This window comes from Eptesicus fuscus, chromosome 15, assembly GCF_027574615.1.
Source record: "Eptesicus fuscus isolate TK198812 chromosome 15, DD_ASM_mEF_20220401, whole genome shotgun sequence".
In the NCBI taxonomy this organism is placed as follows: domain Eukaryota; kingdom Metazoa; phylum Chordata; class Mammalia; order Chiroptera; family Vespertilionidae; genus Eptesicus; species Eptesicus fuscus.
The window spans coordinates 76,904,642-76,917,346 of record NC_072487.1 but is presented as its reverse complement, the minus strand read 5'-3'; the positions used below and the strand labels follow the sequence as shown (position 1 = coordinate 76,917,346).

The window sequence follows — 12,705 nt, the reverse complement described above, 5'->3', positions numbered from 1 at the left end:
GAGCCAAACCGGTTAGGGCTAATGAATATTCCTAAAACTTCTCTTTTAATTCCTAACCCAGTAACTTTCAGGAGATTTAACACAACCGCATAGACAGAAGGTCCTGGGGTTCTTAACAGTTTTAAGAATATCAAGGCGTCCTGAGACAAACAGCTTTCTAACCTGACAGCACAGATACTTGGGTGTTTCTCTTACGTCCGGGGCTGGGTGCTCAGCCTCGCCGAGTGATGTAAACATGCCCATCTTTTCAGGAGGAGAAAACAGATCCGGCCCGGCCCTGTCTGCACAGACAGCACCACCTTCCCAACGACCGCGGGCTAGGTAACGTCTCCTGTGGGTTACGTGTGGGGACAGGAAATCCTGGAAGGCTGCAAACCGCTGAGGCCTCGAGACCCCAAAACCTGTCCTTTACCCTAGAGGCCACCTAACAGTGACCCAGCTTTTCAGCGAGCGCAGGGAAGCACCTGGGTGCGGAGCTGCCAGCCCGTGGTTTTCCCTGTCCGCTGAGCGTTAGGGCCGGAGCATTTCCTCCCGGGGGCCCCGTGTTCGGCACCGTTAGTTGGTGTCGGCGGTGTCGGAGCTCTGCCGCCCCGGAGAGCCCTTCCAGCCTGTCGGTCCAGCAGGGAGTCGTCCCGGCACCTCCGTGACGGGACGCGTTTCCGTCCCAGCGGTTTCCAGCGTGTTTCTCTGACTCGAGTTGTCTGTTTCTAGAAGAACTTCCTGGCAGCAAAGAACTTCCTCTCAGTGACCTTCCGGGGTTCTTAGGCGGCCTGGCCTCCGAAGAAGACAGCATTGAAAAGGACAAAGAAGAAGGTAACATCCGGGCTCCTGGGCCTGGTGAGGTGGAGAGATGGTAAAACTGAACCGGGGCCTCATGCCAGCACGCGGGCTGGCGTGGTGTTTCTCCTCCTGGGAGAAGAGATGGGAGGTGCACTCTGGGTCCAACGCCCGGTGAAGGGATGCCGCTCGGTAATGTCCTCTGGGTGGCCCTGCCTGGCCCTGCCCAGGTGGCCTGCTCACTTGGTGTCTCTGTCTCCCTCCCTCCCCTCAGCGGCAATTTATAAAGAACTTTCTGAGATCACAACGGCCGACACTGAGCCTCTGGTTCCTCGAGGAGGCTTCGACTCTCCCTTCTACCAGGACAGTCTCCTGGGCTGTCCGAGGAAGACCCCGTCAGCCACCGCCAGCGCTCAGGGCGCCAGTGTGCACCCCGAGCCTCTCAACTCGTCCCTGGACAAGCTGGGGCCCGACACACCAAAGCAAGCCTTCACCCCCATCGAGCTGCCCTGCGGGGGCCTCGACGAGAGTCCTGCCGGGAGCAGGGAGCGCCAGACCCCTCTGGAGACCAGGATCCTCACGCCCAGCCCTTTCAGAGTTCCGTCTCAGAGGGGCGCGGGCTTCGGCAGTGGGCAGCCTCCGCCCTACGATCATCTCTTTGAGGTGGCACTGCCCAAGGCTGCCCACCATTTTGTCAGCACGAAGACCCAGGAGCTCGTCAAGAAGGTGCCAGGAAGCGCGGAGGGAGCCTGGGTGCCCTCTGCCTCCCCCCTGGAGGTGCTGGACAGGCTGATCCAGCAGGGCGCTGACGCGCACGGCAAGGAGCTGAGCAGGTAAGGCGCCGCTGAGCAGGAGGGCGTCCTCCGCGGTGTCTGTCCCGGTGACGTGAGCGCGTGGGGGGCGCAGGCAGTGTGCTCCGTCCGGGGGCCGCTGCTCCTCCCGTGCGAGCGGACACCCTCCAGCTGCCGCCTTTCCGTGCACAGGGCTGTGTGTCCCCCAGACGTGCACACTGAGCAGGATCATCCCTCGTGCCCATTTTGACACGAGGCTTCCTGCCTCCGTAGGCCGTCTGGCACTGCGCTCTGAGGACGCTCCGAGGCTCCACGCTTGCTCTCGCAGCGGAGGGCGAGGTTGTGGCATCTCAGATGCAGGCATGTTGGCCACAGGGCCCTCTGCTCGCCGAGGGGGCTTCTGTTTGCTGCCATCGCTCATCAGGTGGGAGAAAGTCAGCAGCCTTTCAAGCAAGCTCAGGTGGCCCCTCCCCCGGGACGGCGCACGCGCTTTCTTAGAGATCTGTCTGAGACACTCTCCAACCCTTCTTTTCTTTCTTATTTTTTTCCTTTTTCTTCAACCTTTCTTTTTATTACCCTTTTCAAAGGAGGTTCAAGGAAGGCGTGAGGGAAGTTTGAATTCTCGGTCATTACTCAGCAGGTTCTTGGGGAATGTTAGTTTTCATTTTCGTTCTGTATAGTAACCTAAGGCAGAATTTGACAGAGATGGTAATATTTAACATCTCTCTCTGTCTTCTTTTTTAAGATTGAGTTTGGAGAGGGAGGAAGAGAGAAACATTGATGTGGGAGAGAAACATCACTCAGTTGCCTCCCAGACTCACCCTGATGGGGAATTGAACCTGCTACCTTCTGGTGTACAGGCTAAGATTCCCCCCCCCCCCATTTTTTTTTTCTAAAATATATTTTTCTATTGATTTCAGAGAGGAAGGGGGAGAGAGAAACATCAGTGGTGAGAGAGAATCCTGGATCGGCTGCCTCCTGCACACCCCACAACCCGGGCCTGTGCCCTGACTGGGAATTGAACTGTGACTCCTGATTCATAGGTAGATGCTCAACCACTGAGCCACGCCGGCTGGGCTAAGGTCATATTTTAATGACATTCAGGGTAATAGGCCCAGGTAAACGACCTCCTTTTTCCTTAAACTCGGTGACAGGAGTGTCTCAAGCCAGAGCTGCTCCCCATGTATTTCAATCGAGGATTGGGAACGGGCAGCTCTCCGTGTGCTTGGTCACCAGGCACCTGGAAAGCTGCGCACAGCGCGCCAGCCACAGGGTGAGCTCTGGGCGCGGCCCGCGGCCTCGGCCTTCCCTCGAGTGGGCTGTCGGGCTCCTCGGCTGACTCCGCGGGGACTGGGAGCTGAAGGCTTTCTTGTGCCACAAGGAGGGACCTGACCTTACAACTCCAGGTACGTAAGGCCGTGACTTTGTGCTTCAAACCTTTCTTCCCAGGTTGTCTCTACCCAGCAAGTCTGTCGACTGGACCCACTTTGGAGGTAAAGTTGTTACTTGAGCTCCAGATCAGCCCACGTGGGTCTGCCTGCCTGTTGCCTTTTCCGTCCACGCGGGAGGTGCCCTGTAGGAAGCAGATTCCCCCTTTGCTCCCGTTCCAGCCACTTAACCGTGCGCTTGCTAACGGGGATCTCGGGTGTCGTCAAGTCGGCTTTCCTGTTGAAAAGTGGCAAAGACCATGCGCTTCGCAGTAGAATTGCGGACAGTGCAGACCTCACGCCCGGCCCCCTGGCTAAGCCCCAAGTGCAGGGGGTGGTCCTGGAGAGTTCTCGGGGGAAACGTATCGGGGAGCGAAGAAAAGGGACCTCAGGAGTGGACGCACGTGGCTCCAGTTTGTGGAGACAAGGAAAGCATGCTCAGAGTGTCACCACAGTGTGCCCTTAGCAGGGGCCGGCGGTGGTGATACTTCCTCCTGCTGAGGGGCTGCTGGGAGCCCCGGGTCCTTGCCAGTGGGCGGCAATCTCTTTGTTAAAGAATGGTTTCCTGAGTAACAGACCCTGGGCGGGGCTGATTGGACGCCATGTAAAAGGCATCTCTGCCACCTCCCTCTGCTTTAAAATCAGGCTCTCCTCCCTCAGATGAGATCCGCACCCTCCGTAACCAGCTGCTTTTACTGCACAACCAGTTGCTCTATGAGCGCTTTAAGCGGCAGCAGCACGCTGTCCGGAACAGGCGGCTCCTCCGCAGGGTGATCCGGGCGGCGGCTCTGGAGGAGCACAACGCGGCGATGGTGAGCTGAGGGGTGGGCGGCGGGGCGGGGCCCTTCGCTGCGGTAGGAGCAGCCCCTGAGCCGGGTCACTTCCCGCCCTTGCTCTGCTCCCTGGTGTGGCTCAGGCGGCCGCCTCGTCTCTGAGGTTCACACAGGAGTGGCTGCATCTCTGGGCTCCGGCATCTCTGGGCTCCCGCAGCTCTGGGCTCCGGCATCTCTGGGCTCCCGCATCTCTGGGCTCCCGCATCTCTGGGCTCCCGCATCTCTGGGCTCCGGCAGCTCTGGGCTCCGGCAGCTCTTGGAAGCCGCGGGGACAGCGGAGTTTTTGTTGATTTGTCACTGGCTGTGATGATAACAGGGTCAAAGATTATTTTGTTTTTCCAAATGTGAAAGCAGCTCTCCTGAAGCTGTTTTATGGCCCCAAATGTGTGGCACAGTAGTGCAGCCAGTTGGACCTGGAGACTGGCCGTGGCTCTGCCACTTAGGAAAGTAGGTGAGCCTGTGGCAGCTGCCACCCAGCGTGTAACTGAGAGGAGTGACCCGCTGGCTGAGTGCTGGCCTGGGCGAGCGGCGTGATGTGCGTCCCTCCAGTGACCTGAGGGGAAATGTGGGAGCCCTTGAGCTAGAGCCCAGCCAGACAGAGCGGGCGGTCAGGTTCGGGGCCTGCAGCATGGTTAAAGGGCAGCTAAGACTTGAGATGAAATGTGTGCATTTGAACTTGAGCATCACTGCCCATGTTGGAAGGCAGCTAACATGATGACCTCTCTGGTCTCTGCTAGAAAGACCAGTTGAAGTTACAGGAGAAGGACATCCAGATGTGGAAGGTCAGTCTGCAGAAAGAGCAAGCCAGGTGCAGCCAGCTCCAGGAGCAGCGGGACACGATGGTCGCCCAGCTGCACAGCCAGATCCGGCAGCTGCAGCACGACCGGGAGGAGTTCTACAACCAGAGCCAGGAGCTGCAGGTACGCGCCGCTGCGCGGGCGTCCCCCGAGGGGCACACACCGTGTGCTTCTCACCAAGGCGAGCCCTTCCCCCGACACGGAGGCTGGTGCAGGCCCATTTGACTTAGGGAGAGGTCCCAGCTCCCTCAGTGTGTCAGCCATTTTTCCTGGCTCCGCACCAAACAGAAGTTCTGCTTCTCAGGTGGATCTAAACAACTTAGTGGTACTTGTCCTGACAACTTAGTAGCTGTTTAAAGTAATCTACATAAACTTAAGAAAGTTTAAGTTCCTTTTTCAATGGCACAGCTGATTTGCCAGTGCTGTGTGCGCCCTGGGTCACCCGCATGTCCGTTTCCCACTGCTTTTTGCCTGGTGATCTGGTCACATTGACCTCCTGACACGCAGCTTTGCAAAGAGGGCGACATCCTGGCAGGGACACCTCTTGCTGACACTGAAGGACCCCCGCCGGTAGTGCACGTGATAACCAGCAGGTGTCGCTGTGTTTTCCTCAAAAATAAACCCTCCGGCCCAGTTCAGGGGCGTTTGCTGCCCCGCTCCAGGCTCTTGGGTGCAGTTTGGGGCCTGGAGGTCTGAGGCCTTCGTTAAACAAATCAGGAACTCGCCACAGCTTACTTTTTAAAACTAAGACTTACTTCCTGATGGGCCACTGAGGGAGCAGGGGCCGGTGGCTGGGGTGGGGGGTGGGGGGGCTGCTGGTGCTCTGAGCCTGCGTCTCCCTGCACAGACCAAGCTGGAGGACTGCAGGAACATGGTGGCGGAGCTGCGCCTGGAGCTGAAGAAGGCCAACAGCAAGGTGTGCCACACGGAGCTGCTGCTCAGCCAGGTGTCTCAGAAGGTGAGAGGGACAGGTGTGGCTTGTGTGTCAGTGAGGGGTCCCCAGCAGGGGGCGCGCCTGTCCCTTCCTCCCAGGGGACAGCGGGTCAGGTCTGGAGACATTCTGGTGTGACTGGCGTGGAGTGGGCAGGTGCCGGGTGCTGCTGAGCCCTGTGAGTGTCCCGGAAGGCTCTCTCCACGCCGTTGGAAGTTGGTTCAGTTTTGAGCTGTGAACCTCTGGGGTTCGCTGCGCTGCTAGACATCACTTAGCCAGGAGCGGGGAGTCTTCCCGGGACCGAATGCCCTGCTGGGGCCCTGCACCCCCTCGCCCAGCGGCCTGTCGTGGCCACCTCGGTGTGGACGCTGGCACTCTTCCTTTTTGCCGGCTCCGTTTAAAGTGCGTTTTTGTCCGTTGCATCGCCCCGGGAGGCCCCTCCACCCAGCTGAGGGTTAGGGATTGCAACCGCGGAGCTGTGGACTCGGCCCGGCGCCGGGGTGGGGAGCTGCTGCCCCCCAGTGGCCGCCTGCCAGCCGTGCGCTGTGGGCCGTTCACCGCCTGTTCCTGTGTGGTCAGCTCTCCAACAGCGAGTCGGTGCAGCAGCAGATGGAGTTCCTCAACAGGCAGCTGCTCGTGCTCGGCGAGGTCAACGAGCTGTACTTGGAGCAGCTGCAGAACAAGCACTCGGACACCACCAAGGTGGGCGGGGCCGGGCGGGCGGGCGGCCCTCACTGGTCACCACCGAGGTGGGCGGGGCCGGCGGGCGGGCGGCCCTCACTGGTCACCCAGCGGCTCCGTGACTCGTTCCCAAAATGGCGCTGCGGTCCTGGTGCCCATCCCCCCTCCCCCTGGCCTGGCCATGCAAGCGCTTCTCAGCATCACACGAGCCTGCTTCCCCACTGGGCCACTTTGAGATTAAGTCAGGTGTCAGTGCCAGCACCTGATGGTAGTGGGTACCGAGGAGGAGATGTTCCCCTTCTTCGCCCGGGCCCCTGTCCTGGAGGGAGGGGAGCCGGTCTGGGACGAGCTCAGGACCGAGTATGGACCGCTGTGCACACGTGTTCTCCTGCCTTTAGTTGTTGAGTTGAGTTTCAGCAGGTGGTGGCTCGGTCGGTGGCCAGGCCAGCGTCAGGCCGGTCTTATCAATTGGTGCCTCGCCAGTGGTGTTGGGACAGTTTCGTGCCGGTATAGACAGCCCGGGGTAATGTGAGTGAGTGAGCTGGGAGTGGGTGATAGTGCATGCTCAGGTGTTTCCTTCACTGCGTCTACACACACACACACACACACACACACACACACACACACACACACGCCCGCCACTGCGCTCTGTGAGGGCTCAGACCCAGAGGCGTGGTCTTCATCCCGGGGCTGCTCCTCAGCCCGCAGCCCACAGCCCGCAGCCCGCAGCCCGCAGGCCAGGCTCCTTCAGAGGGAAGGCCAGGTCACGCGGGAGTTCATCTGGAAACCGGCTCCCACTTCCTGGGCGCTATAACGGCTTTGGGAAAAGAACGGGGAACCTACAGGCTAAGAGAACCTCTGAAGAGTTTACTCAGGGGCACCTGCCGGGTCCTGGGGGGAGGGCAGACGGAGCGGCCCCGAGGCGCTGCCTGGGGTTCGAGCACCTGTGCGCCCTCAGTGCCCCTGCCGCGGCTGCTGCGGGCGGCCGCGCGGTCACCAGCCTGCCTCGGCCCCTCTCCCAGGAAGTGGAGGTGATGAAGGCTGCGTACCGGAAAGAGCTGGAGAAGCACCGGAGCCACGCGCTCCAGCAGAGCCAGAGGCTCGACACCTCCCAGCGGCGCGTGCTGGAGCTGGAAGCTCAGCTGGCCAAGAAGGACCACCTCCTCGTGGAGCAGAAGAAGTACCTGGAGGACGTCAAGCTCCAGGCCAGGTAACTCGCGGGAGGGGCGCGCGGGGCGTGGGGGCGGCTGGGGTCCCACTCCGGCCACTGTGTCTTTCAGAGGCCAGCTGCAGGCCGCCGAGAGCCGGTATGAGGCTCAGAAACGAATCACCCAGGTGTTTGAGCTGGAGGTCTTAGACTTGTACGGCAGGTTGGAGAAAGATGGCCTCCTGAGAAAACTTGAAGTTGAAAGAACAGAAGCAGCGGAAGCAGCAGAAGAAAGGTAGGAGCAGAGGGCGGCGCGGTGAGCGTCGGAAGCGATTACCGCACGTGGCTCCGAGCCCCCGACGCCCTGTCCTCAGGACACCCTGCGACCTCTCCATGTCCCTTTTCCTGGCCCCCAGTCCCTGATACGCACAGGAGGCGTCCATGTTTGAGACGCATCCATGTGCCGGGCTGTGACTTGGGTGTCCCGGGTGAGATCCTCGCTTGAGCCTGTTATAGACGCGAGCGATGGGCAGAGTTTGGTGTCAGTGTGAGCCCCCCGCCTGCCGGACACGGGCCCACCGTCACCCGTGCCGCTCTCCCCGCTCTGTTGCAGGCTGGACTGCTGCAACGACAGCGGCTCGGGTCCCGTGAGAGGGCACAGCGACGCGGTGTCGGGCCACAACGGGGAGACCAGGCCCCCCCGACCTGGCAGCACCCGGGGCGGCGGGGGCGGCAGCAGCAGCAGCAGCAGCAGCAGCCAGCTCTCCACGCCGGAGAAGCCCCCGGCCCAGCGGGCAGGCCCGTTCAGCAGCCGCTGGGAAACGGCCGTGGGCGAGCCCTCCGCCAGCATCCCCGCGACGGTGGGCTCCCTTCCGAGTTCCAAAAGCTTCCTGGGCATGAAGGCGCGAGAGCTGTTTCGGAACAAGAGCGAGAGCCAGTGCGACGAGGACGGTGTGACCAGCAGCAGCCTTTCTGAGACGCTCAAGCCGGGTGTGGACGCGGGGGTGGAGGCCAAGGCCCCCCTGAGCCCCGACGGCCCGCGCCCAGCGCTGCCCAGCCCGGACAGTGTGGGGCAGCTCCGCATCATGGACTACAACGAGGCTCACCAGGAGCACAGCTGAGCTGGCGCCAATCAGTGTTAACTCCTTAGGCTGGGCAGGAGGGCGGGCGTGTCCGAGGTCGCTGCTCGCAGGGCCTGAGAGGCCGGCTCAGGGCGGAAGTGGGGTGGAGGCCTTTTGACAGCTGCCTGAGTGCGGAACGGTTTTTGGATCTGGCGTGGAAATGCCTCTTCCCTCCCGCCCCGCCCCCCCCCTCCCGCCCCCATTGACCTCGCAGCGTGTACTAACCGAGGGCCAGTTTGCATTCCTCACCGCTTGGTTTTCTTCCTCCCCCCAAGGTTGTGCCCTTTGAACCAGTGCAATATGAGGCCAAATTCCTCTAACACCACTCCTCCCTGCAGCCCGGAGAGCGGGCTGCGCCGTTAGCCAGGTGGCAGGTGGCGCCAGGTCATCTGCTCGCCCTCGCCAGGAGGCAGCGTGTAAGCTGGCGTCTTTTTTGCTGGTTTTGGTGTGAAGTTCAGCATCTAAGTCGGTGGGTTAAAAGAACAACGGTTCAGTCCCCTCCCGTCCTGGCGGTTCCGATAAGCTCCCCAGAGGGTCTGTGAACAAAGGTCTGTTGGAAAGTCGGAGCTGGCGCTGCGGGGACCGGGTCTCCCCTTCGGGACGCTCTGTCCCCTTCCCCACTACCTCTTATTTATTTGGTGTTTGCTCGAAAGCTGGTACTGGTCTGACCACAGGCTGGTGTGGGGCAACCTGCTGTCTGCGGCGGAAGGTGGTGGGGAGGAGCCGCCTCCAGGCAGGGCTGTGCTGGCCGAGCCTGGGTGGCTGTCCGTCCGTGTGTCCTGGGCACCTCTGTCAGCTTCTCTGTGGCGCCGCAGCAGGACGGCTCTGAGGGGCCCCAGAGCTGCCTCTCAGCCCCTGCGACCTTGTTTCTCAGGGTTCAGAGCTCCTCACTAAGTCGGTTCCAGGCCACCAAAGAGGTAACAGCTTTTACACCAGTTCGGGGACCCCCGGCTGCCGCCCAGTGTGCTCGGGCAGTGGCCCCGGCCAGAGCACTGGCTGGCAGAGTGGAACTCGGCAGATGCTCCTGAAATAAACGCCGGAAGCCTGAGAATTCTTGCCTGGTGTCCAGTGAGGGGGGGAGGGGGCGCTGAGGCCTGGGGGGAGCGAGGACACTGCTGCTTTCTGTGCTCGGAGTCGCCATCGGCCACAAGGAGGGAAAGGCACCTCCCGGTGGGTCTCCGCACAGGAGCGGGGAGGCTCTGTCGGGGGGACAGGCGCCCTGGCATCCCTCCCCAAGGGGCTGGGTGGTGAGAGGCCCGCGTCCCATGCAATGAGCTGGCCTCGGGACAGAGTCTGCAGGCGTGACTGACTGGCCCCGGCCTGGGCGAGGCGGTCAGCGGGCCCGCACCGCCCCTTTATCTGCAGTGTCCCGAGGAAGTTGGACGTCCAAGACACTCCGGTGCCTGGCTCAGCCTCAGAGGAGAGCAGAGCTGCAGGGCAGCTGGCCAATCGCGAGGCTTGTCACTGCGTGTCCCCCACTGGCTGGCAGGGCGAGGAGGCCCATGGGAAGAAAGGAAAACAGTTCTAAAAATGGGCCGATTGTAAAAGTACAGGGAGGCGGAGGCAGCGTGGTGAAGGGGCTGAGGCCCGGGCGCAGGCTCCACGGAGGTCTCTGTGCCAGCCTCTGGCATGCCCTCCTGCCGGTGTCTGTCTGCCCAGCTTTACCCCGGCCCTGAGCCCGAGGAGCTGGTTCTGGGGGCCGTGGGTTCTACTCACCCGAGGCTTCGGGCTGAGGCCTGGAGTCACGTGGCAGTGACCCAGCCGAGGGACCGGCTCTGCTGGTGCAGCGGCCTCGGCCCTCAGCTCTGTGGGCTTTGGAACTGGTAAACCTGCAAGGCAGCAGGCGGCCTGATGCCGAACGTCCTCCAGGCGGGAGGCCGGCCTCCAGGCAGGATGGGCGGGACAAGGAGGCGGAGGCCGTGTCCTGGCAGAGCCCGGGCCGGTGGCGCTGTGGTGCTCACGGGCTGGGTGGGCGGCCTCCGTCCCGTCACCGGGCACGCTGCCTGAGCTATGGCATGTCCTGGTCCCCCGGACACTGCTGCGTGGGCAGCAGGGAAGTCGTAGGAGCAGCATACAGGACCACCGGGGGTGGGGGGACAGCAGCTTGGCCTCCACGGGGCAGTGCACCCCTGAATCCGCGGCAGGTCACGTAGCACAAGGTTCTGTGTCAGACGTGAAGTTGTGGGTTGACAAGGTCCTGCTGAAACGTAGGAACACTGACTGTGGGGTTGGAGGCCGCGCTGGCGTGAGAGGGAAGCTGCGCGAGCGCACAGGCGGGAGGGAGTCGTGCCTGGGCGGAGAGGTCCTGGGGTTCTGGGCGACGGTGGCCAGCTTTATGAGGCGGTGGGTGGACGTGTCCTCCCTGAGCTTGTCAGCATTCTTCAGGAGAGAAAACTGCCAGACCTCTGGACTAAGCTGCTCTCGGTCCTTGCTTGGCTGTGAGCGGAGAGCAGCCATAGGTAAGCTGCTCTGTGAGCGGAATATGTGTGGGCCTGACGGGGGAATAGTCCTGGGGAGGTGAGCTGTTACGGTCCAGGGTCAGGTCCCAGGAGCCACTGACCACGGGGAAGGGCAGCCCCCGTGCCGTCTCGGCAGAGGCCAGCCCGGCACCGGGCACGGGCAGCAGGCCACAGCTCCACGCTCAGCCGGCCCGTTGGCAGCAGCACGGGTTTCTGGAGTTGCTGTCGAGAAAGGCTGAGCCGCTGCGTAGGCCACGGATGGCGTGCTGGTGGCGAGGAGAGGGTGTGAGCGGGTGGCGACGCTGACAGACGCGCTCTGACTAGCCCAGGGCAAGTGCACCACGCACCAGAGCAGGCCGCTGGCAGGAAATGCCGAAGAGCCAATGCAAGAAATCTTCCTAAGTGCGAGCGCTGGGGGGCGGGGGCGGAGGGGTGTGTGTGTCTGTGTGTGTGTGTGTGTGTGTGTGTGGCCGGTGTAAGGAGGGTGGACGGCGTGCAGCTCGGTCCCGCACTGAGTGTCCAGCCTGTGCAGGTGGGGACCGAGGCGGTCCCTGGAGCAGCTCAGCCCCACCCCGGAGCGTGTCTCCTGTGGGGAGGGGATGACCCGGATCACGTCTCTGCTGCAGCTTCACTCCTCGAGGCACGTGCTTGGAAACCGACTAGCAGTGAGCACTGGTCAGGGAGTCCGGTCTGATGAGGTGCGTGTGTCTGTTTACATCCAGAGTTAGAGGCCCTCCCCCCCAAGCAGCTGATTGCCCTCCATTAAGCTTTTCTCCAGCGTGAAGGAACCTGAGGGCCAGGCCTGGCCCCGGCTGCTGCTGGGACCCTTGTCCCCAGGTGGCTCGTGTCTGCACCATGACTCGGATGTACTTGCCTCTCCGGCTGCCTGCTCTCCGGTGGCCGCTCTGCGAGCGGTTTCCGTCTTTTCCACGCCGTCTGCAGTCCTTACACACTCGCCTGAGTGAGTGGCCGGAGGGACATGGGACACCTGCCTGGGACAGTCGAGTACCTGCGCCCACGACTGCTTTGGCCTTGAGAGGAGCTGAGGAAGGCAGAGGCGCGTTCTCCCGCCTCCCCTCCTCTCCCTCCCCTTGCTCTTCCCTCTGCTCCCCTCCTCTCCCCAGGGCCACAGAAAGGTCCATCCTCCGGCCCAGCGGGCTAGCTGGCCCATTGGGAGGGTCTTGCAGAGGACGCCCTGAGCGTCCGAGCCCCCCTCGGCGCTGTCTGCAGCGGGCGCTCTGGCTCAGGAGGCAGCTGGGCACGTGGCGCTGGGAAGACCCAGGGAGCGATTCTCAGAGACGCCGTGACTGCAGACACCTGCCGAGGGGCAGGGCTGACCCAGACCTAGTTCTGGAGCTCACGGTCGAGCGGCTGGCCTGCAGTGAAGGAAGAGGGGTCTCGTCATGAAAACTGATTTTTTAAACTGACGGCTTTTATATTTTAAAAAGTCATCTCTCGTCAAAAGGTTTAAACCTTCCCGCCTCGATTGAAAGCATGTCACACAGTCCGCATCTGACGCCGTCCACATGAACTGCAGGAGGAAATGGGACAAGACAGTGAGGGGGGACTGGAATCCAAAGGGTTTGCTGTCCTTAGAATGTTCTAAATGTCAAGGCAGTTGCTTGTGTTTAACTGTGAACAAATAAAGATTTATCGTTTTGCACTAGGCTGTGCTGCTGTGGCGGGACTCCCGGCCTCGGGGGCTTGTCCAGCCGGGAAAACCTCGGGGTCTGGGTGGTGG

General features: G+C 61.8%; 1 protein-coding gene across 4 annotated transcripts in view; it reads left to right on the top strand.

Annotated features, from left to right (window-relative positions):
* TSC1 (TSC complex subunit 1) overlaps nucleotides 1-9,556 on the top strand; it is a 38,818-nt gene extending 29,262 nt beyond the window's left edge. For 2 of the 4 annotated variants that reach the window (XM_054726957.1, XM_054726956.1), the window contains exons 13-23: nucleotides 252-321; nucleotides 712-813; nucleotides 1,052-1,610; nucleotides 3,018-3,061; nucleotides 3,656-3,807; nucleotides 4,566-4,748; nucleotides 5,473-5,583; nucleotides 6,136-6,258; nucleotides 7,260-7,447; nucleotides 7,518-7,679; nucleotides 7,998-9,556. In XM_054726957.1, coding sequence (XP_054582932.1) covers nucleotides 252-321; nucleotides 712-813; nucleotides 1,052-1,610; nucleotides 3,018-3,061; nucleotides 3,656-3,807; nucleotides 4,566-4,748; nucleotides 5,473-5,583; nucleotides 6,136-6,258; nucleotides 7,260-7,447; nucleotides 7,518-7,679; nucleotides 7,998-8,505 — 2,202 coding nt within the window. In that variant the 3' untranslated portion in view covers nucleotides 8,506-9,556. Of the gene's footprint in view, nucleotides 1-251; nucleotides 322-711; nucleotides 814-1,051; nucleotides 1,611-3,017; nucleotides 3,062-3,640; nucleotides 3,808-4,565; nucleotides 4,749-5,472; nucleotides 5,584-6,135; nucleotides 6,259-7,259; nucleotides 7,448-7,517; nucleotides 7,680-7,997 lie in introns of all 4 variants that reach the window. The other 2 variants (XM_054726955.1, XM_054726954.1) reach the window with 1 other exon arrangement.
* Nucleotides 9,557-12,705: the final 3,149 nt, after the last annotated feature.